The sequence below is a fragment of the Ipomoea nil genome, unplaced genomic scaffold (genome assembly GCF_001879475.1).
Source record: "Ipomoea nil cultivar Tokyo-kokei standard unplaced genomic scaffold, Asagao_1.1 scaffold3069, whole genome shotgun sequence".
NCBI lineage: Eukaryota > Viridiplantae > Streptophyta > Magnoliopsida > Solanales > Convolvulaceae > Ipomoea > Ipomoea nil.
This window is the reverse complement of record NW_017619497.1, coordinates 3,670,579-3,695,869: the sequence shown is the minus strand read 5'-3', so window position 1 is coordinate 3,695,869 and position 25,291 is coordinate 3,670,579. Positions and strand designations below refer to the sequence as shown.

Sequence of the window (25,291 nt, the reverse complement as noted above, 5' to 3'; positions counted from 1 at the left end):
CACACTTAATCTAATCTAGACCATTAAAAAATATTATATGGATGCACACAATTTGTTCTCACGCTTTCACGTTCTCACCTAAGCAGGTGTTCTCATATGATCTCATATATATATATATATATATATATATATATATATATATATATATATATATATATAAGTGGTAAGAGGCAATGCAACATGTACGAATGAGATTCCTAGGAAATGGGCCGGTCCAACGTTTTGGGTTGTTGAGTACCACCACGTTCAACCCGTCACCCACAATGCATTAAAACAAACAAACAGCCTTCGTTTATATAGAAATGATTATAATTTATATTACATTTTCAAATTTTGGCATATTTGGCGGATTATTATTATTATTATTGTTATTATTATTATTATTGTCATTACCAAACACGAGCCACTTGAAATTTAGAGGTGTTAAAAGACATTGCAACGTAAATATATTTTACACGTACATACAAACATACGTATATATAATTATATATGTATATACACAAAATAATTTTTAAAAATATCTTTTTAGATGGTGGGTTTTAATCAAATACAATTTATATTTTGTCTTCATGCATGCATAAACTAATACTAAATAAAAAATACACACGTGTTTGGGAGCACGTGTGGTATAGTAGAATGTTAATGTAGATGCCAAAAGAGAATTAGGGAAAGGTGGCAGTGATTTGCCGATTTAATTTGTCTAATTATATGTGCTCTTCTACTCCACCATTTTGTGCTTACTTTTTATTATTTGTTTTCTTCTTCTACTACATCCATAAATTAAACTACGCGTTTTGCAGTTGTGTATTATTATAATGAACACATAAAAGGGATTAACTTTAGGTAAACTTGGAACATCTTTAATAAATGGAATTAAAAACCAAAAAAAAAAAATAGAAATTATGAGAGAGAATATTATTCAATAATCTATTGTGAAAAATACTGATTTGGAAATTATAAATTATATTTCTGATGAGTATTTCAAATTTGAGTTAGGTTCTATATGATTATAATTCATTAATAAGAAAAGATAAAAATGTTTAAAGGGGTTATATTATATGTCAATTATCTGCTCCTATGTGCTATGTACAAAAATGTTTTACGAGGTGAAGGAGATGTTATAAGCTTAATGCTGAATTTGTGTGTCTCTTTATTTTCTATTCTTTAATTATTTTTGCAGGATGTCTTGCATGAGCATTGGACATGAAAACAAGCGAACCACCTAGAGATATCATTTATTAGTTAGTCAGTTGGATTGTTAATTATTTTGTACTAATACGTACCTTGAGTTGTTTTAGTTAGCTGTTTTTATCTTGTGCGTTTGCGTATACGTAGATACCTAAACGTTGCGGTAGCACTCCTTTTCCCTTTGGTTTTATTTTTGCTTCCGCAACTGTAATGGACTTTTGAGTATTTCGGGAAAAATTTTGTCATTTTATTCACTGTCTTTGGTTTTGGGGAATGTGGGTGTTACATTTCCAGTGCACATTTTTAAGAGACTGTTTCAACAAACTCGTTGCTAAGTGCATATTTTTTGTCTTTGGATGCATTATTTTTGCCTTGTAGTGCACATTGTTGTGACTTGTAGTGCACATTGTTGTGTCTTCTAGTGCATATTGTTAACAGACTCAACAAACCGGTTGCTAAAGTTTACACGACAGAATGCAGGGGTATTTAGGTAAAGTAAATGATAAAATAGAGGTTAAAGTAAGAAAAATTAAAAAAAAAAATATTAAAATCAAAATAATATGAACCATTCATTTCAACATACAATTGTACCAACTTTTTTTTAGTTATCATTATAGGCATAACTTTATTGACTCTTATTAGATTATTATTATATTAGTTAATATAGTAGTAACTTATATAAAAAAAAATGAAATGTATATAAAAATTAATAAATGTAGACAAATTTTTGCCTATATTTTGTAATTTACCCAACAACATTTCACTTTATTTGGCTCTGCCTTAACTATCCACTTCATCATAAACATTATAATTTTATATTTGAACTATATTATGAATGTTTTAGAAAAATTTCTAAATCCAGTCTCTGTCCACATAGTATATCCCTATCCCACTGTAAAAGTTGGAAAGTTTCTGGGTTGAAATATTTTGGCAGTGTATTTATCGGTTTTCCCCCCGCCCAATTGGAAATGGTAAATGGTAATTGTAGGTAGCGAGCTGAGCTGAGCTTCAAGTTGATGGACAGTGCCAAATTAAAAGCATGAAAACCAAAGAAAAAAGGACAAGTAATAGGACTAGACTGCACTCGACAAAAGCTTCAGCCTTTAATAACAAACCTGCAACTGATGTTATGTTTTTTTTTGCAAGTTGGAGTGTGTGGCGTTCGAGGTTAATTTATTATGCGCTTTGACCTATATGCTTGCCTAGTTACCTTGCATGCCAAGCCAATAAGCCCCAGTCCCACTATTCATCTTGCATTAATTGCATGCCTCACAACTTTTTAGGTTATATAAAATCGTAAGGTTGTAATCAATTGGATTTGGGGCTCTTAAGAATCCATTCTTTTCTAGTCAAAGGATGATTATGTGAAGTTATATATATTATGGGGTATTTCATAAACACCTTCATCATTGAACCTTACTCTTGTTGAAGTCTCACATTGTTATTCGTCTTTGTGGTTGATTTACGAATACTAAATCTAAGAGCACGACTATGTTTAGCATACGTACAATTCATACATTTCATCCTATCAAGTGTTTTCCTTTTTAAGCCTTCAAGTGAATCATATATGTCAACTTCATTCTCTACAACAATTATTTTAGATGTTAGTGCTACTTATTAAAAGAAATGTATTACTTGTGACTATGATGAAATTCATGTCTTTACCTTCCCTGTTTGTAGAAGCAGAAAGATCATTCTGCCAATTAGAATCAATTGTAGACACAACAGTTTTTTTCAATGTGGTTAGAAAAATGTGACCCTTGATTATCCATATTCGTAACATTTTCCGTCAAAAAGGCAATAATTGCATAAGAATACACTAGAAAGTATCTTTCTTTTTTCTTTTTTCTTTTTTTTTTCATTGAAAGTATGTTACACAATATGGCACAACACAATATGGCACAACATTGCTATTTTCAACTAAATTGTTACTTGTCATAGAAAATATAATACTTTGGACTCGAAATGCAATACTTTTTCGAAGTAACACGTATTACACAGATATTGAAAAAAATCGAAGTGTTACTTTTATCCATATACATAATACTTTTCAATTATAAATTAGTACTTGTTAATTGAAAAGTTTACCATCATTGTATACAAATGAATGATAGGTGAGATGCTCATCAATGGCAGCTTCATCGTTTCCATCACAACACAGGTTTTAATTTCACACTACATTTTAATAATATTTTCTTAAAAAAATTTAATAATGAAATAGGAACTTAGAAATTCTAGATTTTATTAAAAATTGTTAATACTTTTATACTAGATTGAAGTATTATTTCCCAAAATTCTGAAACTTATAGATGATCACTTTGAAAAAATTCGAAGTAAAGGTAATGTTTTTATATTGACATAAAGAATTTATGGGTAGAGAATTAGAGATTTGAATCAGAGAAATTCTCATTAGAAGCATCTAAGACTAGTTCTTGCGAGTTGCGATTGCCACTGGAGTTGGAAGAAACAACTTAAATAGAGGCGGAGGAGACGGAAGGAGTTAAAGAGTGTGAGCATGTAGAAGAAATTGTGTGGCAAAAATAGAGAGAAAATATAAGGTAGGAGCGCAAGATTGTGCACTGCGCGTGGTTGATTCATATAATAAAATATTCAACCCGTCTCACAGATTAAAATCCGTGAGAGGGTCTCACACAAGTTTTTACCATTACTTTGAAGGACACGCACCCCATCAAAATTTATAATTATACTAGTTTTTTTACGCACTTTGTGCGAATGAGATAATGCCCAATAATTATTTTTAAATAAGTATTCCAAAGTATATCAATGCAATATTATATAGGAGATTTTCATGCATATGTAAATAAATGTTGAATTTGATTATTTAAATCGGTAATTTAAAGTATATAAATACAAGATAATATATGAGAGATTGATTATAATTGTCACTAAAATAAATGTTTGCAACTTTGTAATAACGCTAGTCTAAATATTTAGTTTTAAAGCGATAGTCTAAATAAATACTACTTTTGATTTAAATTTCTCTAATTCTTCTTAATTCTTTTTTTGGGTAGCATTGTTATTGTTTTCATCTTTAGTACATGTCCTCTTTTTTCTTTTTTTTTTTCTTTTTTTTTATTGGTAGTGTTTCATGTGCATAGAGGGATTCATCATGCAATGAGATTATGGTGTAGGAAGTTTTAGATTTACCTTGCTGTGTATATGACTGAGATTTTAGTTGTAATATGAACATCTCTAGCATACAAACACCTATTGATATTTAGTAGTGATAGTTTTTTTCCTACATGTTTCATGTGTTGTGAGATGTGTGTCGCAGGTTATCATGTGAAAGTATTGAACGAAATATTAATATTTATTATATTTGTATAAAATACTTGGCAAATAAATAAATAAATATATATATATATATATATATATATATATATATATATATATATATATATATATATATATATATATATATATATATATATATATATATATATAACATGTTTTGTATTATAACTTTGATATTTAATTACAAGATAATGAAAAAAAGAAGACAATGAACAATGTAGTGAATATAATAAATTAATAAATTTGAAGGTAATGAATCTTTGAATTGTAGAAAATAAAGATAATATAACTAATGAAATTATATTTCTTTTAATTTTTTTTATAATGAATAATTTTTTTTTAAATAAAGCATTATAGACATCTAATTCTAAATTAATTAAATGCATATGTATTCTTTTTTGTTGTAACTACTAATTTATTTAATTAATAAGAGTAATAAAGTGCCGTATATACTTTTCTTCAACAATAATGAAATCAATGATTTTTTTTTTTAATTTCCATTCCTTGTTGAGACAAATTGTTTTGTGAGTTTGTCCATAACAATTGCTACAATTGCTGTTAATAGAGGATGATAATAAATAATTCAAAATATATGGTTACAATAGATATTAATATAATGATATAGTAAAAATTAACTTACAAATTTTTTTAGAAGTTTTCATGCATTGATAAAATTTTGATGTGTAAACTTGTTCAATTGGAGCTAGTAGGATGTTAACATTGTCAATTATTTGAAAAATGATCCTACCGTTTTAGAGTCCATGTGTAATTGTATTTATGATCAACAACTTTGTAGTTAGGCCGCGCAGACAATGATGTAAGAACATTGTCCGATAAAAAAATAATAGTATAATATTAGTAATGTAATGTATAATTGTACCATTATAAAAAAATACAAAAAAAATATTAATACCATAATGGCCTAAATCATTCCAATAATGCAAAAGCATAATTGAAATATTAAGTTTTGTTCTAAATAATCAGAAGAAGATTAATTTAAAAAAAAAAAAAACTTAACATAAATTTGTTTTTTTTTTAATAAAAAAATTCAAGAAAATCAAATAATTTTAAAGTAGTTCCTGATTTATAATATTTGATGCTCAACTTTGAATGCTATGTATTTAGTCGAGCTAATTATTTGACCAAAGTTTATGTTAAATTTTATATTATATATTTTTTTTAATACATTTTAACATATTCATAATATATGTTTAACAATTATGTCAATTATACTTGGGATGAAGTTCGAACCTAAGACCTTATATAAATTAAGAGTATGTTAAGAATAAAAAATAGTTAACGGAATATATGTTTAACAATTATGTCAATTATACTTGGGATGTGGTTCGAACCTAAGACCTTATATAAATTAAGAGTATGTTAAGAATAATAAATAGTTAACGGAATATTCCGTTAATAAAGTTTATACTAACGAAATTTAAGGTTATTTAAGGAAAGAAAATAATATAATAAAGGGTAAATAAGAAAAATCATTAAAAATACTAAAATCAAAATACTATGAACCATTCATTTTAAGAAACAAGTAGTACTGACATTTTTTTTATTCCAGTTAAGGGCCTAACATTATTGGCTCTTATTATAATTGTAGATATATTAGATTTGTATTGTATTTGTATTGTAGATAGATTAACAATTTGCTTAGTAAATATATCAAATTGTTGGATTTTTTTTACTCCCTTTTAGAATGAATTAACACTCAAAAGTTCAAATGAGGTAGTTGATAAAAGTAAATGATTTGGAATGAGTTAAAGATTAAGTTATTTCAATCGTTATGCTATGCATCCGCATGCACCATGATGCATGGTGCATACGGATGCCAAAACAACGTCGTTTTATTAAAAAACGTGCGTCTTCCCTTTACAAAAAATTCAGGTTCGATTCCCAGCAACAACATTATATTGTTCATTCATTCTGGAATTTTAGTTCATAGATTATGGAATTATAGTTCATTGATTATGGAATTATAGTTCATCGATTATGGAATTGTAGTTCATCGATTCTGAAATTTTAGTTTATAGATTATAGAATTTTAGTTCATTCATTCTGAAATTTTTAGTTCATAGATTAGATTATGGAATTTTAGTTCATATGTTGTTGCTGGGAATCGAACCTAATTTTTTTTTAAGGAGAGACGCGCGTTTTATTAAAACGACGTCGTTTTTGCATCCGTATGCACCATACATGGTGCATATGGATGCACAGCATAATTTGCCAAGTTATTTAGAGGAGTAAAAATTATAAACTATTTAAATTGACCCATCTAATTTTACCATACTTTACTAGTTTACTCTAGATTACTTGAGCCCAATAGGGCCCAAGATTAATCGGTTATTCCGTTAGCTGCGCTGTTAACTTTCAACCGTCAACTAGCTGACACGTAACACCTTATCCTGATTAACTTTGGTGCCCACAGATTACAGTATTAAAAAACTGTTTGGTTCTAACTGCTTTTGTTGAACGAGAGCACCTCTTTTTGGCTTTATTCCCTTACCACTCCCTTTTTACCAGAATTATGTTGGCCATTTGTGGTCCATAAGCCTCATTCAACCCATTCTCCTTACTAAAAATATATTCTTCAAGGGATCAAAGAACACCTCCCTCGTAAAAAAATATGGACACATCACACATCTACACCTTTCATTTCCATTGCTAAATTTTACCATTGATAAACCTGATAGACAGTTGAGATCAACCCTTATTTTGTACCATACATATATATATACACACACAAGAAAATTAAGATGAAAACTCCTTCATATAAAAATTGTGAACACTTTCACATATCATTACTAAACTTCTAAATTTACAATAATTATAAAATGAACCATATTTTTAAAAAAATTCAAAAATTATAAAATTAACCACATTTTTTTTTACTAAAACCCTCAACTATTAATGAACTCTGATTGAGGACTGAAATTAATCTCACTTTTTACCAGAAGACCCTATTCTCATTTGATCTGCCCTTATATTTTAAGATAAACTTTTTTCTCTGACTGACAGAGCAAACAGGTAACATCTCAGGATCTCTATCACCAATTTTGCAAACATAAATACTTGAGGGCTTCATTGATGAATTCAGCATTTAAAAGAAATTAAATGTTAAGATCCCCACTCAGAGAGTTTTGAGCAACAGAATTTGCATTACAAACATAAAGCAGAGAGTTTTCAACAGGGGCAGGTTCAACCTTTCCCCTAAGGTTCATCATTTATCTATATGGGACACATACATTTCATTCTCATAAGTTATATATATATTTATATAGTGAGTGAGCAAAGCCACAAAGGAAAGGAGCTCTCCTCTCTCACAATGCAGTAACTAACCCATGGCGTACTTTTGGGTCCAGCTCCGGGCAGTTGTCTCGTACTTGCTCCTGTCCGTCTTGTACATGTGAGCAATCTCGGGCACCAGAGGATCATCAGGGTTCGGGTCCGTTAGCAGAGAGCAGATAGACAGCAGCACCTGCGGTGACACAAAAATTCATATAACCATAACTGGAACTGTCCCAAATGTGCGATTGCAAGCTGTAACTATTGCCAACTTCACTTTAACGGCATTCATTATACCCCACTAACATTTTAGCCTGTTTGGTCTCTATTAATTTTGGCCCTCAATATTTTCTTTCAATATATTGTATCAACTTCAATCGAAACTTATAACATAAACAAAAACCTTGGAGATTGTAAGTGCTGGACTCCACTGTTCCTTCAAAATGTCAAGACAAATGCTCCCGTTACTGTTGATATTTGGATGAAAAACCTTTGTCCTAAAAGCAACCTGCAATACTCATCATCCAATGTCAAGGATGACATAAGCATAATAAGGCCAGCATACACAAATCAGTAATAATCCATTAAAAAGCACAGCATAAGAATACAATGTTGCAGAACAAAAATGTACGACGTGACAGAAATACAGAATGCGTCAAAAGAAAAGATGGAGGATGAGAAGAGCAGAACAAACACTGTTTCTCAAATTAATACTCAGAATGCTAACATCCAACATGGAGAACACATCAGCAGTCTAATAAAATGAAAAAATAATATTGTTATCAAGGATCAAAGTTCAACTCTTAGTAATTCATAGATGTAATTTTTCTAGGTATGTGCCTCCAAAGTAATGGAAATAGTTTTATTTCCCTTTTGTTACATGGATTGCAATTGAGTATTACCTAAGCATCCTTTCTCTCAGCAAAGTTTCAAGATGTTCAAAAGAGCCACTTATCCTAGTAAAAGCCTGAAGGAAATAAACAGTCATCAAAGCTGTGTAGAGCTAGTTGAACTCATACCTACTCAGACGACTGCACCCACTTAGAGGCATGGCTCAGTAAAAGTTAAGTATACTATTTGTGAGTAACTAGTTCAATCACCAAGTGAAAGCAATAGATGGAATAGAAAGATCTAACAACCTACAATGTACTAATGGTAAAGTAATTATATAATCTTTTGAGATATTAAACTCTTTAGTCTTAATCTAAGCATATCCCAACTAACCAATGCAAAAGATCAAAATCTAGTTTTATATGGATAAAGGGTTATCTTTGCACTGGCATCCAACTAGGAAAGGAAAGATGTAAACTGAAGAATATGGTTATAATACATGCACTTGTGTATGGGAATCATAAATGTAGGAACACCAGATTTTAGGAAACAAACTATGCACTTGTGTATCACTGTTCATCTCATGCAATAACCATACCTGCATTAAAGCTATTAGTAGGTTACCTTAGGTGGCTTGAATGGATAATCAGGTGGGAAATGAATGGTAACAAGAAATACTCCGCCTGAATAAGGACTGTCAGGTGGACCCATTATTGTTGCTTGCCAGTGAAACATATCTTCAGCAACTGGGCCTGATGGTTACATCAAGAGCAAAATACAAAGCTGGAGGAATTAAAATATAAAGTTTGCAATGAAGCTCAAAATAAGTTTCAAGCAAGTGCACCAAATTTATTTTTTTTTAAGTTGCAAATACTATTATAAGCCTGGGACTACACAGCTCTGTGTTCCAGGGGAGATGTGGCACTGCTTGAGGGCAGAGTTGCTGAACATTCAAGGTATGAAGGGAGACTTTTGTAGGGGTAGTTAGGTTCCCAACTTTGAGCATGCTTTTAGTGCAATTGGTATTTGCTCTTGTGTGAACACTGATTTCATTATAAATGAACATTATCATATTGTAATGTGAATATAGCAAATGATTATAATATCACTGAAAATCTGGGATCATTTCATGCCAAAGAAAAATTCAGGACTTTCTACACTACTTAGGCTCATGCCCTCAAAGGACTAAAATGTCAAACCAAGGCCCCCGGCTCATAGGATCTGAATGCAATCCTAGATTAAATGAACAGATAGTATGAACTTGTAACAGCATTATATGCTGATTGAGAACAAGAATCTGCAAAGGAACTGTGCTGTGGAGGGTATTGCAATTGTGGTCTTAGGAAGCTTTTATGAGTAGGGAACGGGGTGCTTAAACAATGTTGTGAAAATCAGCCTAGGAGCTAGGTGCCCCTAGGCCAAGGGGAAGAATGGGAAAGTCGATCTAGACAGTTTTTTTTTTCTTCTTCTTAAAAAAAATCGTTTGTTTAGCTCAAAATGACATGGTTTTGTGCAAAAAAAAAAAAAAAAAAAAAAAACTAATCTTAAGTCTTAACAGCAGCATTGCAGCAGTCCATTGCTGCTTCATTCACAGTAGGCCAGCATTCGCCCAGCATAGCAGCCTTCCACGCAGCAGTGTCACAACCTCATGCCCAGCGCTGCACAATGCTAGAGATTTGAACTTGGTTTATTATGTGCTATGTGTGTGTATATGCTACTTTGATGGATTGTATGTGATATGGTTGAAGTATTACTTGCTATTGAACATCAAGGTTATAAAAAGGCGCTAGGCACTCATCAAGTGGATGGGCACCTAGTGACTAGGCGCCGTGTAGGTGCCTTAGTAAATACGTTCTTATTTTGCCTTTCATTTAATTTTTTTTTTAAACATTTAAGCAATGCTGTTAAAGCATTAAAGCCTTGATCATGATCCAGCAATAAAGCTTTAAAGTCTATAGGAAAAGTGGGAAAAGATAAAATCTCTCTACTCCTCCAACAATGGTGAGCGACGACTAGGCAGTGGGCAATGGGCCTCAAAGCTTCCTCACTCGTGACTCGTCTCAATCTGTCAATTGGCTGCGATGGTTGGCCAGTGATGGCATTTGGGCAGTGAAAGGTGAAGGTCAATTTGTTTTGATCGGGATGGCTTTGTTGCAAGCTATGTGGCAGTCAGCAAATCTGGTAAAGGCTGAAAGGCAATTGAGGTTTGAAGAGTTGTTTGATTTACTCCCTTGTGTCTGGCTTCAATTTAACTTCTTCCCATTTTAGGTTGTTTTGCTCAAAACTACATTGTTTTGAGCGAAAGAACCCTAAAAAAAAAACAAAAAAAAAAAAAAAAAAAAAAAAACATCTAAGTAGGCCGTGTATCCAACTAGTCAGCTGACTAGAAAGGTGATTAACTCAAAAATTGACTCAGCCTAGGGGCACCTAGGGCCTAGGCTAAGTTTTACAACACTGTTGAACATTTATATTTTATGAGAGGAATATTAGCTCTAGTCTAAAAAACTAGGTTTTACAGCATTGTGCTTAAATTAAGTGGAACAGTACTGATTCAGTTATTAAACTACTAGTCATTGAATTTGTTATTTTCCAGAAGAGATGTTGAGGATAGAGTCAAGAAAGGTTGTTGCAACTGCAGAATTGTGGAAGCTGCTTCCCGGAGATTTAGATTTGGATTAGCTGCCAAATTAGCAATTAAAATTTGTCTAAAATGTCAGTTCCCCTCTCTCAAAAGTATCCAGAACAGATTTCTTGAATAAAACTACTACTCTTTCTCCCTCAGTTTTTTCTCTTCTTCCCTCTGAAATCTGAGTTCTTCCTTTTCACAGCATATTCTTCCTGTTACTGATCATTTCTGGCCAAGGGTTGTTACAGAAGTCCAAACTACATCTCCCACCATTTGCCAACAAACTTAGATAAAAATTGAATCTTTACACCATTCAAATTTAAACAATCATTCAGATTCGGAAAGGGGGAAATAACCTCAACTTCGAGAACCAGCAATCAGTCAAAAGAAATTGAGAACTCAAATAATAATAATAATAATAATTTTACTTTAAGGAGACAATCAATTAATCTGGATCACACATACCGGCACTGCAAGAGGTAGGAGGATCTTTCTGCAGATCCTTGAGCTCTTTCAGAATCCGCTTCGATGCCATGTCGAACCAAAACCCTAGCTTCACAAAAACCCTAGATCAGCTCCACCGCCAACAAATATACACACATACATACAGAGACAGAGAGACAGGATGGGTGGTTTTTCCGGGGACGGAGGAAGATTCGGGTTCGGGTCTAACCTGAGAGTCCGAGAGATCCTCCTACTGCGAAATGAGAGATTCTGAGAGCGTGACTGCGAAGGAGGATTACACATCAGATAAAATGTGTTTATATAGCCAACGAAAGGGATGACAAATTTTTGGATTCCTAATCTTTAATTAATAAATTAATTATAATCAAGATACGTGTGAAAACGTATATTTAGTATTTTACATTATAAGTTATTTTTATGAGTTATATTTGTTTTTCATTTTTTAATCTCATATAGATACGATGCATATTGATTTTCTTAGAAAAAAATATTATTTTTTTAAAAAACTTATCTTTTATGTGACGATAAAGATATTAGGAGGTATTTATTTAAAAATTAGTATTTTTTTTTTGTGAAGAAAGAGAAACTAAGTCTCGAGATTATCTAACTATACGGGTGTCCGCGCCTCTCACATCGTTCCTGAGAAGATTAACCAATACCTCTGGAGGCTCTTCTATCATTGTCGTGCCCAAGTCACCATTTTGAACAAGGTTAGCTATGTAGTCAGCGCACTTGTTACCTTTTCGGGGGATAAGAGAGAATGAGATCGACTTGCTCAAAACCCACTGCCGGCCTCAAGCAATCCTCAATCAAGGTGTTCCCCCCATTTTCTTTGAATTTGTTGTCCATGATCACATGGATCACCACCTTAAAATCCATCTCCACTATCAGTCGACGCAACCCCTTTTCCTGACAGAGTCGCAGACCCTCTCGTAGGCTCTACAGCTCTGCCATGAGACTCCCCCCCTCTTCCAATGTTAACAGCGAAGCCCCAAAGCCAATTCACCTCGGGCCATTCTTGTAGTTCAAAATTGGTATATGAGATTCTCATATGGCAAGAAAACAAAATAAAATCAAGTAGTTTAAGAATCATGCATAGTCGAAGGAGGCATGCTAGCATATGCTTCTTAAACCACATAAGGATATATAACATTTAGTGTTTACTATTTAATTGCGTATTTACATTATGAGTTAATAAAAAAAAAAATACTGCGGAGTATTATAACAAATCACATTAAAATTAAAAAAAAAAATTACATGTTTGGTATCTCAATTATTGTTCTCAAATTATAAATCTAGTTTATGTTTTTTCAATTGTTGTAAATCTAGTTTTTCAGTTGTTGATCAAATTACAAATCTAATTCTTTAATTAGTGACCTAGTTACAAATTTAGTATTTTAAATGAAATACTAGATTTGCAGCTAAGTTAATAATTGAAGGATTAAAAAATATAGATCACATTTGCAATTAAGTTAACAATTAAAGAACTTGATTTCTAACAATTGAAATATAAAGACTATAATTATAATTGAGAATAATTAAGAGACCAAAAGTATAATTTGTCATAATTAACAAAAAAAAAAATGACAAGTTCAGATAAGTAATATCATATAAAATAATAATTAAATAATATTTTTAATAATGAAAATATGGGATGCAGCATGATTATTGCCAAAATGCAAAGTGATCGAAGCAATGACAATATGGCCACAGGAGAAAGTGACAACGAATACATAAACATAATGGCCTAATGAGTCCCTTTGTCAAAATCATTACATCAATGCTTAACCTTATCCAAATCAGACATGAACTTGTAACTAATTTTATTTATTTTTTAACATGTGTAAAATTATTTAATGTTAAATGATGATATATCAATTATTAATAATTTATATATCAAGATAGAATAATTAATTAAGTTTGTTGGAGTTATAATATTTGGGTTAAGTTTAACGGTTAAAGTAAAAATGACTATTTATATAAGATGAGAGGTCTAGATTATGTGGGGACCTAATTCAATCGTATACAAATAAAATATGTCAATTAAGAGTATGTGTTAAGCCACTAGAAAGTCCATGTGGCGGAAATCATGCTCTCAATATTGAAAAGTAAAGTAGTGTCCAATCAAATAGTGCATACCATATCGCGCTATCCTCTTCATTTCTATTGGCTACAACTACGATAGTACAGTGGACAAAATTTTCAATTGTATAAACCTCCAATAGATTTGCAATTTTAATACAATGATATTTACTCGTAATCATATAGTACTAATATCTAACACTTTTAGAGGTCCAAAAGTTAAGGGAATGCTTAATCAATGGAGAATTGATCTAATGGCACTCGAGTTGCATTCCCATATGGAAGAGTGTGGGTTCAAGTCTCAGTGAAGGCGGCATACTCAGTAGCATTTAAAAAATGGCGAATTGATTTAATTTTCATGAAAAATAGGAAATTGGATAATTAGTAAATTGAAAATATAAAACATGTTCATTAAATCCAATTCTTCAAATGTGTTTTGGACCTCTAAAGGTGTTATAGATTAGAAATGAAGAGGATAGCACGATATGGTGTGTACTATTTGACTGGACACTACTTCACTTTTCGATGTTAAGACCATGATGATTTTCATCACATGACCATTCAGGTGGCTTAACACATACTCTCAATTGTCATATTTTGTTTGTATATCATTGGATTAGGTTATCACATAATTTGGACCTCCTGTCTTATATAAATAGCTTGGACCTTTGGACCTTAACTCAAATATTATAAACGTAACAAAATTAATTAATGTATTAATTATTCTATCTGGATATATAAATTATTAATAATTGATATATCATCAGTTAACATATAAATTTTACGTATACGCATGTTAAAAATATTTTTGAATTTTAGGGCTACAAGAGAAGGTGACGAATACATTAACATAATGGCCTAATGAGTGCCTTTGTCAAAATCATTACATTGGACATGAACATTAACCAAGTGAAAATAGGAGATTCCCATAACATTGTAAGCAGCGTGATTTTGGGTGTGTTTGAAAACTTGAAAAATTATTTTAATGTGTTTGCATAATTTTTTAAAAAATGAGTAAAATTGTATTAAAAAATTAATATTATAAAAAAATTAAAAAAACAATGGTTTAATTATTATTAAAAAAAAAACCTGGTTTCCAAAGCTGGGAACCAGATAAATCTGGCTTCCGACTTGGGAAGCTTCCAATTTCGGAAACCAGAAAAACTTTTGGTTTCCAACGGAAACTAGTAAATGGAGTTAATCTGCTTTCTGTCGGGAATCAGATTTCTTATTCCAGCTTGGAAACCAACAAAGAATATGGAGAACAAGAAAAAAGTTGTTTTGAATTTTTCGAAAAATGACTTCTCCTCAGAAAAAGGGAAGTCATTTTCCGAAAAAATAGACTTATTTTTCCTTTAACTGAAAATCAATTTCGGTTGACCATCATTTTCTCCCATTGTCAAACAAACACTAGAAACTGGAAAAATAATTTTCAAAAATAATTTTTCCAGTTCCTAAACACAGTCTTATAGGGGTGTATTCATTCATGACTTTCATAGAGTTTTAAAGACTTTTATGAACTTTAAAAGTTTGGACGTATTCAATTCAAACTTTTAGAGAGTCTTTAAAAGTCAGGCGGTATTCAATCAAGATTTTTAAAGAGTCTTTAAAAGTCGTGTAGTATTCGATTAAGACTTTTAAAGAGTCTTTAAAAGTCATGTGGTATTCAAAAAGTTATGAACTTTTGTAGACTTTTTAATTTTAAGACTTTTTGTAGATTTTTCCTGGTCTAATATAAATAGTTGAAATCCAACCATCAACCCCAAGATTTCAAAATTTTCTTTCTAACAACTTTGAATGTTTTCTCTCTCTATTTAAACTTTATTTTTTTCATATTTAAACTTTATAAACCTATCTAAATTCAATAAAATTACTTTTTTCTTCATTATCCTATATTTTCCTCATACCTAAACTCTACCAGTTTTTCTCTCTCTCCTAAACTTTACAATCTTTATCTAAAAATTCGAAATAATATTATTTTTATTTCATTATTATTGCTTGTTTATATTGATTTTTATTTTTTATATGAATTTTTTATCTCTAACTTTCTCTAATTCTCTCTAAATACATGAACAAATCAAAATTTTCATTCTCAAATTTTAGTATATGTTTCATAATATTCATATAAATATTTATATATTTTGATTTTTTTATGCTTATATTCGTAATATATATATTAACAACAGGTTACTACGAATAGCGAACTACTATTCGCAACAACAATTTGGGGTTACAAACAGTAACACCTTGTTGTTCACAGTCTCAAATTACTATTGCAAATAATAGCTCTTTGCAGGAAGCCTAGCAATATATCAAGTATAATTTTTTATATATATTATTTTTTTGAAAACTTGTATATATATTATTAATATTAGATTTTTATTTTTTTATTCTTTTATTTTATGCAACTTGTAATTATATTTTTAAATATTTTATTTGATCAATTCTTTTATTATAAATTTTATTGTTCAATATTGTTATGAATTTCTAATGAAATAGTTTTTTGTTGATGTTTATTAATAATATATATATATAAGTAATTAGCATTTTTTTTGAAGAATAAGTAATTAGCATATAAGTCTCAGCATACTATGGATAAAAATAATAATGTTGAGATTGTTGATATGGGTGAAGAACTATATAATAAGAAGCATTTTATGATATATTATAAATGTTTTGTAAGAAAATTATAAATGATAAGAATAAAAATCATTGAATGTTTGTAAAGATGTATTCAATTTAGAATTTCAATGACTTTTGTAGACTTTTTAAATAAAAAGTCGATAAAAGTCTATGAATGTTTTTTATATAGACTTTTATAGAGTCTTATAAAGTTTTAAAGAGTTTTGAACGAACGAAAGTCAATCAAAGTTTATTAAAATCTATCATTTTAAAAGTCTTTAAAACTCTATAAAAGTCATGATTGAATACACCCCCTTTACTTCAAATTGCCAAATAAAATAGAGTTTAAGAGAGATAACTCATGAGATCAATAATCCACACTTTGCCATAAAACCATAATCTGCTTACAAAAATTTGCAGCCCTTCACCAAGAGGGTGAATGGAAAGAAAAACACACAAAAAGAATTTTTTTTCACCACTGCAAATGTTGTGAATTATGCAAAACTCACAAGATCAATATATTGAAATATATATCGATACAACTTTCGTCTAAAAATATGATTATAGAGATAGAGCCTACGTTACGTTCTCACTTAGTATATAGTAATTTGATCTTGTGAATCCAGTATAACCAATAACTCTCCTTGAGTGGGTGGCAATGGCGGCTTTGAAGTTGTGTTTTCAAACGATTGCCTCTTCTCCATATCTGTATGTTGAAGGTTTTCGATGATTTTCAGAACTTGATGGATTTGAGGCCGTTGATCTGGCACCCTGGCCACACATGACAGGGCAATCTGCAACATCTCCACCATTTCCTCTTGAACGTCTGGGAACTTGAGAAGATCTCCGTCGAACACTTCCGCCGTCCACTCCTCCCGGACCACCGAGTGGACCCACCGGACGAGGTGGACGATCTCGTCGCCGCCGCGCGTTGCGTGGAGAGGGGACTTCCCGGTGAGGAGCTCCAGTAAGACCACGCCGAAGCTGTAGACGTCGGACGGCGGCTGCGCTGCTCTCCGGTTATCCATGGCCTCCGGTGCACAGTAGCCTGCTGAACGGGCAACCGGCAGAGTTAATGGGCTCATAATCGTGGAGATTCCGACGTCGGAGACACACCCGTATTGCCTGGAGTTGAGGAAGATGTTGGAGGATTTTATGTTGCCGTGAACCAGCTGCTGCTTCCCGCCGTTATTCTCTTCATGGATTCTAGCAATCCCCCTTGCTGCTCCAATGGCTATCCTCAGCCGCGTTTTCCAGTCCAAATGCCTCTTGCTTTCTCCATTCCTGCCTGCAAAATAGCAATAGATACAATAATATACACCTTATGTATCAATGTTTCCAAGTCTATTTGTCAGTTTACGTGTAATCAGCTAAGAATAAACAATTAATTTATCAAATATATCTCTATAACCGGCTAATACTACCAGCTAGTCAAATCAGCTATCAACTATGAGCTAGACCAATTAGTTATCAGCTAATTACCAACAAGGGTGTTTGAAAAATGGCTTATAATTTAAGTCTTGACTTGTTTGATCAACTAATGCTTCATTACATGTAATCAGCTAATTTACTAAACACATTCATATATATAATCAGGTAGTCCAATTAAACCAGCTAGCTAATGCAATAAGCTATCAGCTATAAACCAATCATTTATAAGCTAATTGTCAAACACCTCCTTTATATATTAAGGTCGTGCCAGTTAACTAGACATGTTAAGTAGTTCGGTTAACCTGAATCATAAGTTGTTGGTTTATTTATTATGAAATATAAAAGTTTATGATACTCATATTGCTTAGAATATAGAGATAGACATACCGTGTAGCATTGCAGAAACGCTGCCATGGCTGAAATAGTCATAGACAATGAGCTTCTCCTCTTTGGAAAAGTAGTATGCTCTAAGCTCAATAACATTCTCATGTTTTATACTTCCCACAACCTGCATTTGCTCCTCAAATCCCCTCTTCCCAACTCCCAATTCCTTCAATCTTTTCACCACCACCGTCGCTGCCTCCTCGAGTATCACCTTATAGGCCATACCATATGTTCCTTTCCCCAGTACCTCAGCAGAAGCTCCAAGAAGATCTTCTAAATCAAATGCATAGTTAAAACCTTCAAAGAACACCAATCTGTTGCTCATTGTCTCTTCTTGGGTCTGCGAAATCGCCTTCTCGGGTGACTCCATATTCCCATGCTGGAAGGGCTCTTCCTGTTTCTTTCTAAGACAACAGATAAGCAGCAGAAAACCAAATCCAAGAATCCCAATCACACTCACAGATAGTATGATTCCAACCAAACCCCTCTCACTCAACTCCCCTGCAGAATTGTTATTCTTGGGTTTCAGGTTTTGGGTGGAAACAGAATAGTCCAACAAGGAAAAGGACACATTGTTTGCGAAAAACACGCTCCTAGGAAACCTTTGAAGTGACCCAGGGACGACGCCACTAAGGTAATTGTCAGACAGGTTCAAGAACTGCAAGTTAGGGAGATTCATGTCAGGGATTTCACCAGAGAATGAGTTGGTTGAAAGGTCTAAATGAGTGAGCCGAAACAGACCCGAAATCGAATAAGGAATGCTACCATTGAACCCATTGTTGGACAGGTTAACAATGGTGAGATTCTCCCAAACACCCAAATCCAAAGGCAAAGGCCCAGAGAAATGGTTGTTCTGCAGATAAAGATAGGATAAGTTTTTCAGATTACCAAAATCTGAAGGGAAGTTCCCAGAAATGCCATTGGATCTGAGGCTCAAGACCTGCAAAGCTGATAAACGGCTGAGGGTATTCTCTGGAACTGGGCCATGAAAACCTGCCCCAGGTAATCTCAGACCAGTAACCCTGGAACCATCTTCACTGCAGGTCACCCCACTCCAGTTCTTGCAAACTGAGAGCTTCTCATCCCAGTTCAGAGGCCTTGAATGAGGGACATTCTTTACAAACTCCATTAATGCTTGCTTATCATTCTCAACAAGACTCTTACTGGTTTCTGACAAGAGAAAAATCCCCAACACCATAGCTACCCAGAAACTGCTTACTCTTTCCATTTCAAGATTCTTTCTTTAAGCTCAAAAACAAAGAAGTATACAAAATATAATGCTTCAAACTATCTGAGACGCATACATTTATATGTTCTGATTTTCTTGAAGTAATAGCAGTTCAAGGCATGCAGGAAAACCACACTGACAAGTACCATATTTATGTGTATGGAGTATGGACCTGCGCGCGTGCCCTCGGGACTATGTTCATGTAGATATTTTTTTTTTTTTTTTTGGGACTCATATGATGAAAATAGTCTATCCTTGTCTATCAGATCAAAAAATAAAAGTGAGAAAGTAGAATTTGAAAATATATGTAGTAGACCTCATGCACTAGGGTCCAGGCAAGGTGGACCTAATCCAAAATAACATTTTATTTTCTTTCAGAAATTCAAAGCAAAACTCAAAGACTAATTAAAGTTTAGAAACTAGATACTATATATTAAACTTAATGATTACTGTTCTAAAATTAGACATTACAACATTCATTCTGTTACGTGTTCATAACATAACTTACATATGTTTCAGAAACCCAAAACTTAATATTTAGAAACTAAACACTATATATGTTCATAAAACTTATTAAAATTTAATATTCATAAATTGTATATTCAAAAACCCAAAGCTTAATGTTAAAAAAACATATTCGACACGCTGTAAAAAACTGTTGTTTTTAATAGAGTCCAACTTGTAAGGTGGTCCTCGGTTCACAATATAACTATTGATTGGCGGGCTGGAGAGATTGAAACAACTTAGAGTCAAAGTTGAAAAACCTTTTTGTGTTTGTTGTTTGTGTGTTTTTACTCCGTAAGATTTTCACTTTTCAAACCATTGCCAAATCCAAGAACTCATCTCAGGTCAAAAGGTGAGAGAGAAAATGAACTACTGCTGTCTTTTCTTCCAGTGTAACTGCGCCATGCCAATTTTTTTTTTTTTTTAAACCTTTTTATTATCTTTCAGACATGTATAGAAACAAGAGGACTATATAATATAGGCATATATGTTATGTTACAAGCTGTTGTCCTCCTCTAGTTATTAAGAATCTTGGGTTAAGGTACGGTGTTTTTTTCCTCGTAGTGCAATATTCTGTCATCAAGATTCACACATTAACCAAGATCATGCGGATATGCCGTGTCTGGGTTAAGGGCATCAGGGAAATATGGAATAAGGTACAACCTTCAAGAAAGATGAAGCAGACAACCAGATGAATAAAAAAGTGAAAGGGGGTTTAAAATACAGACAGGCGCAAAAATGAAGAGGAGAAAGCAACAGTAAGAACTGATTTGAGAGTGTCATTTCAATGTAATTGTTAACAAATGTTTATTTACTGGATTACAGTGTTATTACTTTTTTTTTTTTTAATCACTGTTAGCTGATAGCTGTTAGTTGATTGCGTTAATTAGATGGTATAACTAGTTGATAACATTAACTGATGGTAGAAGGGTGTTTGGTAAATTAACTGATAGCTGATGACTGTTTAGTATAATTTTTTTTCCTCTTAAAAGACTAATTGAAAAAGTTAATTTGAGTAGTTTTTTGAATTTTAGCATTTTGGAGTAAAAAAACTAATTGACCAAACACTTGTATTGATTTTTAAATCAAGTCAAATAATGGTCAAATAAATCAAAATTGGCCTATAGGCTAACTATTATACCAGACAGGGCCATTAATTGTAATTTGATTTACGAGAAATCAACATAGATTTAGTGATCTCGGTGAAGCCCACATTGTGACTCTAGCCAGCATTGGATCACAAGTAAATCAACATAGATTTACGGTGCTAAAGTGCTAATTGCACAAAGGCATTTGGGACAGAAATTTCACCGGATGGTGGCCGGATCTCTACTGATGACCTGTAATAGTAAGTCATTAACTGATTTTTGGGCTTCATTGTATCAAAATGAATTGTTGCATGCACCTTTAAAAATTTAGGCGGCTAATTGACTAAAATTCAAAGGTATATTTGATCATTTTTACTAAAAGTAACAAATAAATAAACTATTTGATTTGATTTTATATTTTAAAAAAATTATGATTCATCAGGCTGAGCTAGTTTGTATGTCAAAAATGATGGCTTGCGTAGACCGCATAGTCTAGTCGATTTGTAATACAGATCAAGACAACCCTAATATAATCGAGTCTTACTAAACAACCAAAACAGTTTGAAGCACGAACCAAGCTTGATGCCCACCTTACAAAACACACAACCAAGTACTGTTTTCTTGTTCAAATGATGCAAATTAAATTTAAAAATCATCGGCACAACTAACGTAGGGGAAAAAACAAATACAAGAGACAAGAAATATGGTCATACTATATATATATATATATATATATATATATGACATGCATCATCGTATTATATGTTCGATTGGAATTTGAAAATCATACTAGAAGAATTAATTTCATTTCTTATTCTATTTTACTTTTAGTTTTTTTTTTTTTTTTTCTCAAAACATGCATCTCCTGTTTGTCCTAGTATCACTGTGGCATGATCATTGTTTTATCATTTGGCAAAAAACATGTTATATATATAGAACAAAATCTCTAATTCACGGGAAGAGTCTCATGTCTTTTCAATTGCAATCGCGCCTCTGCCACAATAGAATGATCGAACGACAAATATAAATCTAGAATTAAAAAAAAAAAAAAAATTAACACTTAGAACTAAATAGACTGAAATGTTCACATATTTAACGCAATTTAAATAAGTTTGTTGACATGTATGAGATAAAAAATGATTATGCCATAAAAATACTAGGACCAATATGTGATGTTTTGAAAAAAAAAAAATTAAAAGTAAAATGTCACCTATAAATTTAGAACAAAAAACAAATTAATTCCATATTAAAACTACATGATACAATCATATATATATGCTATACATAATAGTATCAACTATCAAGTATGATTGTCAATTTAGATTCTCTGTGTAATTTTTGAGTGAATTCCATTTTTGGTCCTACTGTTATATGGGCGTTTCCAATTTTAGTCCACCTTAATTTTTTTTTGCCATATTATAACCACTATTATTGAATGTGTTCCACTTTTAGCCCCACCGTTAATATTTCCATCAAGAGGCCGTGTAATCTAGGGGTATTTTGACCTTTCTTCTCATCCAAGACTATGTTTGACTAAAGAAATGAGAACATTAAACCTAAAACCTAAGAAACCTCGTCGGCCCATGTTGGAACGAACGAAACGACGTAGCTTTGGCTTCCTATTCTCGTTGTTAGAAGAGCCATCTTCGAATATCGGAGGAGGAGGACGAAGCGCCTGGATTAAAAGAGAAGAGACAAACATAAAAAGACCAAAATACCCTTTGATTATACGGCCTCTTGACGAAAATATTAACGGTGGACTAAAAGTGGAACACATTCAATAACAGTGGTTGTAAAGTGACAAAAAAAAAAATTAAAGTGAACTGAAATTGAAAACGTCCCTATAACAGTAGGACCAAAAATGGAATTCACTCGTAATTTTTTTATTGCTTTAATTTTTGCACTTTAATAAATTAATATAATTTAGAATAAAGTCAACTAATTCAAAACAAAAATAAGATTTTTAAATCTTATAGATAATGTGATAAGATTAACTTTTGGTTTTCTTGTTCCCAAACTTTTGGTTTTCTTCTCAACAGGATCACTTGCATTGTGACTTTCTTCAAATTATTATTATTATTTTAAATCTGTTTAGCTTCTCAAGGTCTCATCAACCGATGCAAGTATGCAACCCATTTAAATAAATGAAAGAGAATTTATATTGTTGGAAACTTAATGGGCTTTGCTCTAATAATAATAATAATAATAATAATAATAATAATAATAATAATAATAATAATTTATATTGTTGGAAAAGGGAAAATGGATGCAAAAACGACGTCGTTTTGACTAAAAACGCGCGTCCAACTTAAAAAAAAAATTCAGTTTCGATTTCCGTCAACAACATTATGTTGTGCATAATTTCTGAATGTATAGTTATGATATTATGGATAATAGTTATACAATTCTAGATTTATAGTTATGAAATTATGGATGTGTAGTTATGCAATTCTGAATATATAGTTATGATGTTATACAATTCTGGATTTATAGTTATGAAGTTATGGATGTGTAATTATGCAATTCTGGAGGTATAGTAATAAAATTATGGATGTGTAGTTATGCAATTCTGGATGTATAGTTATGCAATTCTGAATTTTTTCTTTTTTAAGTGGACGTCAAAACGATGTCGTTTTTGCTTTTGTGTGCATCATACATGGTACACACGGGTGCACAGCATAACGACTCTTGGAAAAGGGACTCTAAGAGCAACCACAATAGAGCATAATATGAGGTTAATGTAAGAATAAATAACTTGGGTGGGGTTATTTATAGATGTGGGGTGGGGTTAATTAGCAAGTTATTTGTTCTGCAAATTTGGGAAGAATGGCAGAAAACAAAACAAAACAAAAAAAAAAAAAAAAAAAGAGCAACACAAGCTGTGCGCGTTCGCGCACAGCATGTGGTCACACTGGCGCGTGCAGTGCACGCGCCCGTGTGACGCGTCAGCGTGCCTGACGCTTCATTTATTTTATTTATTTTCTTTTTTTAAAATTTTAGTTTTATTTTTTTCCCCCCTTTTTTCCTCCCCTTCCCACTTTCTTTTTCCTAATCACTCTTACATTATTTCTCAAATCTCCCAACTGATGTGAATGCTCTAAATAAATATGGTTGTAAGCTATGTTTCATTCTCATACAAAAATCAATATATAATAAATATTACTTGATGTGTTATTATTTATTTTATTGAATACTTTAATATATATATATATATATATATATATATATATATATATATATATATATATATATATATATATATATATGTGTGTGTGTGTGTGTGTGTGTGTGTGTGTGTGTGTGTGTGTGTGTGTGTGTGTGTGTGTGTGTGAGAGAGAGAGAGAGAGAGAGAGAGATTATTATGTGACTCTTTATTAACTTATGGTATAATCAATTAATTTATAGGTATGTAGGTAGTGTTTGGGGGAAGATAGCAATGTTCAAAATTTGACAGCGACAGTATGAGGATTATGTTCAAAGTAGACAGATTCATTGTGCACACCAGTATTTGGCATTGACTGTTGAGCCAGGCCACTAAATTACCGTGATTTACATCCTCTCAAATGCTCTGTCAGTCCAAGGTGTAGGGGGTTTGGGGTTGGAGATTCAACATTTTGAAAAACAAGTTAATTTGATCTATAAGTAATCAATAAATATAAAGAGTTTTTTTTTTTTAATTAATGTGATATTATGTAGTGAGTTTAGTGAAAGAGAAGAACATTTTTCTAAAGAGTGTTGTAGAATAAAGAATGTTGTATTGATAATAAGAAGCTCTTAAAACAATTCAAGTATAATAATGCATGGAGTGTTCGAGGCTCTATAGTGCTCAGGAAGTAAATTAAGTTTAATGAATCATATCCCTCTTTAAGCTTTTTAGTCAGATCACAAGTACATTTAGCATATTAGGTTGTCCTTATCCCTGCAAACATCTCCCACTCTCAAAAATGGATCCCACTTTTATTTTATATGATATATATAAAAATTAAAAAAAAAAAAAGAAAAACTAAAAAAAAGTACAGATTTGCAGGCAGCCATGCTGCCTTGCAATACTAAAGTACAAAGAAGGCTGCCGAATAGAAGGCTGCCATTCGGCAGCCTTCTTTGTACTTTGCAAACTTGCAAAAGATGCAAGTTTGCATTACACATCATATAACAAAAAAAAATAATAATAATAAAAAATAATTCCATGTGACATGCCAAATAAGATTGCAAATGGGTACACTTGCAGGGGTAACT

At 32.0% G+C, this 25,291-nt stretch overlaps 2 protein-coding genes and 1 long non-coding RNA gene across 4 annotated transcripts; all 3 read right to left on the bottom strand.

Annotated features, from left to right (window-relative positions):
* Positions 1-7,593: 7,593 nt before the first annotated feature.
* On the bottom strand, positions 7,594-12,017 carry LOC109165601 (ubiquitin-conjugating enzyme E2 28). Of its 2 annotated transcripts, none has more exons than XM_019314443.1 (5): positions 11,925-12,017; positions 11,717-11,800; positions 9,250-9,377; positions 8,198-8,302; positions 7,594-7,987 (listed from the first exon to the last, which is right to left on the bottom strand). In XM_019314443.1, exons 2-5 carry the CDS (start codon positions 11,784-11,786, stop codon positions 7,844-7,846), a joined length of 447 nt encoding a protein of 148 aa, XP_019169988.1. In that variant the 5' UTR covers positions 11,787-11,800; positions 11,925-12,017; the 3' UTR covers positions 7,594-7,843. The 2 variants fall into 2 exon arrangements, with proteins under 2 accessions (XP_019169988.1, XP_019169989.1); XM_019314444.1 differs by having other exon boundaries at positions 7,609-7,987; positions 11,717-11,804.
* On the bottom strand, positions 9,864-11,710 carry LOC109165602. Its single transcript, XR_002051567.1, has 2 exons — positions 10,447-11,710; positions 9,864-10,411 (listed from the first exon to the last, which is right to left on the bottom strand). It is a non-coding gene; the product is annotated as an uncharacterized LOC109165602 (long non-coding RNA).
* A 4,809-nt stretch (positions 12,018-16,826) lies between the features above and the next one.
* Positions 16,827-19,477, bottom strand: LOC109165598 (probable inactive receptor kinase At4g23740). The gene is made up of 2 exons (XM_019314440.1): positions 18,239-19,477; positions 16,827-17,708 (listed from the first exon to the last, which is right to left on the bottom strand). The coding sequence occupies exons 1-2, from the start codon at positions 19,461-19,463 to the stop codon at positions 17,014-17,016; spliced, it is 1,920 nt and encodes a 639-aa protein (XP_019169985.1). The 5' UTR covers positions 19,464-19,477; the 3' UTR covers positions 16,827-17,013.
* Positions 19,478-25,291: the final 5,814 nt, after the last annotated feature.